General features: G+C 35.7%; 1 protein-coding gene and 1 long non-coding RNA gene across 4 annotated transcripts in view; one reads left to right on the top strand and one right to left on the bottom strand.

Moving 5' to 3' along the window:
* Positions 1-3,017, bottom strand: part of MYL1 (myosin light chain 1) — a 25,029-nt gene extending 22,012 nt beyond the window's left edge. For both annotated transcript variants that reach the window (XM_081813719.1, XM_081813718.1), the window contains exon 1: positions 2,722-3,017. In XM_081813719.1, the coding sequence (XP_081669845.1) occupies positions 2,722-2,850 (129 nt within the window). In that variant the 5' untranslated portion in view covers positions 2,851-3,017. The remainder of the gene's footprint in view (positions 1-2,721) is intronic.
* Positions 1-6,000, top strand: part of LOC145720473 (uncharacterized) — a 122,829-nt gene that overhangs the window by 78,215 nt on the left and 38,614 nt on the right. For both annotated transcript variants that reach the window (XR_014143401.1, XR_014143402.1), the window contains one exon: positions 2,169-2,281. This is a non-coding gene — a long non-coding RNA (uncharacterized LOC145720473). The remainder of the gene's footprint in view (positions 1-2,168; positions 2,282-6,000) is intronic.

The raw sequence follows: 6,000 nt of genomic DNA, 5'->3' as shown, positions 1-6,000 counted from the left end.
TCGTTGCAAATGGCAGGATCTCATTCCTTTTGATGAGGACAGCCGGATTTCTAATCTTATATGATTTATGAAAGAAAGTTTAAAATCCAATTAAGTTTTGTTCCTTATCGAGTTTTCAGAAAGTTAATGAACACATATAACAGCTCTATTACTTTCTTTAGAGTTCATTTTCTCTGCTTGAAAAAAGTTTGTAACTTATATGAGGTAATATATCTAGAAACATCATTAAGTGATTAAAAGCATCATAATATGAAATGTTTTAATGTACATTTTAATTACCCTTGTTACCTACTGGGATGAAATTAAATTTTATATAGTTCTCAAGTTATACCACATTCTTTGGCTATAATACCTATAAGTGTGCACTGATTTCATATTGATGAATGCAAATCATTGAAGGCATTTAAATTCCTTTACAAAAATATGTTAGTTTCAATCTTGTTCTTTTCATTTTCTCTCTATTAGGAGTAGGCTCTCTGAATGAAACATAAAGGTTAAATTCCTCCTGTTTCTTCTAGATTCATTTAATTGCTCCTTTTAGGTTTGCATCCTTATCAGGATCCATCCCATCTCTCGTTTTGTAATGAACTAGTGAAGATGGAGCATACCTCATCACTGCAGAGACGTTCTAAGAGTATTTTCTTCTTTTGCGTAGTTGTGCTAGCTACCTTAGCCATATTGGCATTAATTCAACATATAGATAAAAGGATAAACCAGTTTTTCAGGATTTAAAAGAGCATCACTTCTCTGCTGTGAACAACTAATCAGTTTAATTTTAAGTGATATTTTGTCTTTTCTTGGAGTTTTCTTACTGCCAAAGTAAATAAATGAATAAGTAAATTTACTTATTCATTCATTCATTCATTCAGTCAGTCATTTTGTATTTCTTCAGGGAAGAAAATTAATGCCTATATTCATTAGTGAGATATTTCCTTTTCTTCTTAAGAAGGCACATTTTCTCCCCCAGATACTTGTAATCTTAGATGCAAAGAGGTAATATTGTCTTATAAATCACAATAAATACAGAGGAATAGCTTTGACACTGATTCACACCTCCACTCTTAGGATAGAGTGGAGAGTCAAATAATACACATGATTGGAATTATTGTCATGGCCGTAATCACATTCATTGTATAATGTAGTCAGTGTGCATCTATAAAGATACATTAGCTAGAATTGCTGGAGTTGAAAAATTTGGTTTCCTCTTAGTGAATTATATGCAGTCTTTTAGGTAGAATACCATTCATTAGAAGATCTGACATGCATTTCTCCTCCTAAGTGGATATTCATTAAGAATACTTCCTAACCAATATTAGATTCTCTGACCAGCTTTTTTCAAATATGACTTTAGGTACCTACACACTCAAGATAAAATATTTCATAATCCACTCCTACTTTGGAACATAAAATTTAGTGTTTAACCAGAATGCTACAAAAATTATGGATGTATTCATTTAATGTCACCACATATATCTAAGGGTGATCCAATGCAGTATTTATGTCAGAAGTATTTTTTAAAATCCATGATTATACTAAATTACTCAGTGAAACGTTTATTTATAGGTCAGCTTTGTCTTTGGAATTAAATAGTATTAAGTTAGCAAAATTTAGATTTATTATGTACAGAACTTTTGGCTTAAGAGAGAAGATCACCTAGTAGGCCCTTTCGCCTGTTAGTTCTCCATATAAAGCAGAGTTCATTAGATAAAGATTTTCAAACTGTCATTCAGACCAGTCCAGCCCCAGTGAAGGAGGAGAAGGTGCATGTTTGAGGGATCACATCACTGAGAGGTAACAGGTACACCCACTGCATCATTTTCCCATAAGCAGGTAACCTTTTGGCAGTTGAGAACTTTGATCACAGCAAAGTGTTGACACAAAAATCAATCACATTCTCCTTAGTTAAAGATCAATATACAAGAGCTCAAAGACATAAGCTAAAAGCCATATAACCAAGTTTTATCATATTTGGGGGGTTAGTTTCATTTAGAAGCAGCTCACACATTCTGAATTAAATACTGTATATAAATAAACAAGATGACAGAGTCACTGAAACACTTGAGTGCATAATTGTCTGCACTGAGATCTAATTTAGTGTTGTATCAAAATTTATTAAACAAAGCTGAAGGGGGAATTAACTTGAATTGCAAAAATCTTCTCTTTTTCAGATGAAATAAAGCCGCTGTCAAATAAATACAGCCAGGACAACTGGGTCATCAGCTGTTTTTAAACTTTTGGAAACAAGTAGGGGCAGAAAATTTCCTTTCGATGTAGCATTAAGGTAAGGGATCCAGTTTCCACAGAGATTTTGTTTCAAACAAAACAAGATGAAACAAAACGAAACAAGATAAAACACTGGTTTAAGTATTGGTAAAACACCTTTGCACCTACACACTTTGTCCCTAAATTGCACTCTGACCATTTAGGGGAAAAAAGAAAACCAGAGAACAAAAAATGAGAGCAAATACAGGTTCCACAGACAATATCATATTCATAGGAATGAAATTATATGCTAGAGTTTATTTATTTATTTATTTATTTATTTATTTAATTTTTTTTGAGTTTATTTATTTTTTAATCAGGATTCTTTTCTCCCCCAATCTACCAGTCCATGTAGTAACGCTGTCTCTCTCAATGAAAAATATACCCCTTTGCAAGTTCGTAGAGTTTCCTACTGTTGAAAGATGTTTCAGTGACCAAACAGCTCACCGCTTTAGTTACCTTAATGGCAGAGAGGTCAATTTTTTCTTCTTTGGGTTTGGCTGGGGCAGGTGCAGGTGCAGGTGCCGGGGCTGGGGCTGGGGCGGCGGCAGCAGCAGCAGGTTTCTTCACGTCCTTCTTGGGTGCCATTTTGTTAAAAACGATGGGTTAAAAAAAAAAAAAAAAGAAAGAAAGAAAGAAAAAGAGCACCTGCAAAAGAACCTGTCAAAATGATTCTTGGAAGAGGAGTGGTGCTTCAGTTGATCCACAGCCCAGTGTTTTGAAGGTGGACCCAGAGTGTTAAATGGTATAAGGGCATGCATATATATTTCACTTAGTGCCTAATAGAATCTTGACACATGCGGCTGGATTGGACAGTTTGCTAGTCAAGGGGGATGGCATTCAGGCTCGGACTATAAATGGAATCTTAAGGGTCAGGGCTTCATCAATTTTTTTTTTTTTTTTTAACTCCTCTTGCCTTTTTTACCCCCCCCCCACCTCCATATAGAAAGGAGAAAGAAGTATCACAAAGCCAGCTTCAGATCCTTTGGTGATAGTCAAGTAGATTGACTGATACTTTTTCTTGGTAGAATTACAGTTCTGCTGAAGTTGTAAATCTTTTTATTTTTTTCATGCCTAAGAAACTTTACCGAAGGATTTGATTTCAACTTGGAATTTTGGCAGGCAGTATCACCAACTTTCACTCAACTCCTTTGCTCATGCTCCTCCCCCACCCTTGCCATAATTTGCAAGAAGTTGTTGGTCAGCAAAGAGGTGGTGGTGTTTAAAAATAAAAAACAGACGTATAAGGAAAGCCCATCAAATATTAAAGTGCTTTCCCTTCTAGGGAGCACAAACTCTGCCTCTCTCTCCAACCCTCCCTCTCTCTCTTTTTAATTGTAATGAACAGTATGCTAAAGAAAAATAATTCAAAACTACTTCCTATAACTTAATTTTCTTTCTATAATGAAAAAAATTAAATGGAATGACAGCAAGATTTACCTTCTTGCAAAACAGCTTTTCTAATAGTAAAATAACTGTCAAAGTAGATACTTATTCATTTTACTTCCTAAATGGCATAAAGCCTAATTACTTATCTCTTGGAATTTTTTTTTATCCATACCAGGGAGGTAAGATACACTTTTTATCTAAGTGGGCAGAGAAATAAAGAGAGAAAAGGACTTTAATTATCAATATGGTGTGAGTTTTGATGGGTAACTTGAAAATTTTTCCTTTTCTGTCTTTGGGTTCCTCACTTTGCAAAGCTAGATTCTCATATTAAGAAGCATAAGATTGGGCGCCTGGGTGGCTCAGTTGGTTAAGCGACTGCCTTCGGCTCAGGTCATGATCCTGGAGTCCCGGGATCGAGTCCCGCATCGGGCTCTCTGCTCGGCAGGGAGTCTGCTTCTCCCTCTGACCCTCTTCCCTCTCGTGCTCTCTGTCTCTCATTCTCTCTCTCAAATAAATAAATAAAATCTTTAAAAAAAAAAAAAAAAAAAAAAGAAGCATAAGATTAAGCAATGTACCATCTTCACTTCTGTTCTTTTTAACTTGTGAGGTTATTTAATTAATGAGTAGTTATTCATTATAAGAAAAAACCCAAAGTACAAAATAAACCAAAACAAAACATCCCAAAAAACTCAGTAGCTAGTTTGGGATTTTAAAAGAGCATATTTATACATTAGATAGTTGGATATATAAGAGCATATGGTGTGTGTATATATACATATATATATAATATATATATGCACACACATACACATATATATACACACATACATATATAAATGTGTATGTGTAAATACACACATTTATATTCTAGTTGTTAAATATTGTGTTTAAAGACAAACACAGGGGCGCCTGGGTGGCTCAGTTGGTTAAGCGACTGCCTTCGGCTCAGGTCATGATCCTGGAGTCCCGGGATCGAGTCCCGCATCGGGCTCCCTGCTCGGCAGGGAGTCTGCTTCTCCCTCTGACCCTCCTCCCTCTCATGCTCTCTGTCTCTCATTCTCTCCCTCTCAAATAAATAAATAAAATCTTTAAAAAAAAAAAAGAAAAATTAAAAAAAAATAAAGACAAACACAGATTTGTTATCCATTTTCCATTTTCTTTTGGTCTGATATAAAAGCATTCCCCAATTTGGGGAAGGTCACTATTCCTCTTCATATATTACAACTAAGAGACATTTAGACTCCCATATTAGCAATAATTTACTTAAGTCACATCTGACCCCTTGTAGCAATTTCCTTATCGCCTGGGGTGGCCTGATCTACTGGATTATATTATCCACATAGGTTCAGGAGAAGTGGGTTTTTTTTTTTTTCCTTTTTTTAAGATTTTTTTTTTTTTTTAATTTACTTGAGAGAGAGTGGAAGAGGGGGAGAGCACAAGCAGGGGAAGCAGCGGAGGGAGAAGCAGACTCCCCACTGAGCAGGGAGCCTGATGCAGGGCTTGATCCCAGGACCCTGGGATCATGACCTGAGCCGAAGGCGGATCCTTAACCAACTGAGCCACCCAGGCATTCCCAGAAATGTTTTTATTTGCTCTCTCCTTTGCTGCCCCACACCAAGGACTCAGTCATTATTTACATTAGCTGCTGGTACTCATTTCTCACATACAGGACAGCCAGGAGAATCTGAACATATTTTACCTAGGTATATTGCTTGTCTCAAATCTAAAAATTAGAATAGAACATTAGGTAGAAATATGAATAAAGCCTGGACTTTTCTTTTTGCTACTAATAGTGTATCAATATTGGTTTCTTGTGACAAGTGTACCATACACTTGCTAACAGTGGAAAAACTGGGTGTGGAGTGCATGAGAACTTCCCTCAACTTTTCCATAAATCTAGAACTATCCTAAAATTAAAAAAATTAATGAGAAAAAAGTCTGAAAAATGTAAAAGCAAGTCACCCTGAAACTTCAAATATGAGATGTAAGGTCTCATTCCCACTTAGTCAATATTCCTTGTGTTTTAGTCAGGTATAATATAGAAGGAAAGTCTAAACATGTTCACAATTTACAACACTGAGGCCTTTTAAAAAATGGTTCGTCCTATTGGACATAATGTATATGGCGCTTGGCTAGGCATTATTTGTTATACACAGAAATTATAGGTGGAGAAAGAAGAATTTAGAGGCTTTCTGCAATTATGATCCTGAGTAATTTAATATGATAATCAGAATCAAAAGGAAATTGCTGTCTTGACCCCCTCCTTTTTATAGGACTATGTGACAAGACTTACTTATAAGGGGAAAGAAAGGGAACAGCTGAGGAATCATGTTCTCAGTGACAGCTGAT

This window comes from Leptonychotes weddellii, chromosome 3, assembly GCF_054177405.1.
Source record: "Leptonychotes weddellii isolate Sample4059 chromosome 3, ASM5417740v2, whole genome shotgun sequence".
NCBI lineage: Eukaryota > Metazoa > Chordata > Mammalia > Carnivora > Phocidae > Leptonychotes > Leptonychotes weddellii.
Note: the sequence above shows the minus strand (reverse complement) of the source record. Positions and strands in the feature narration are given on the sequence as shown.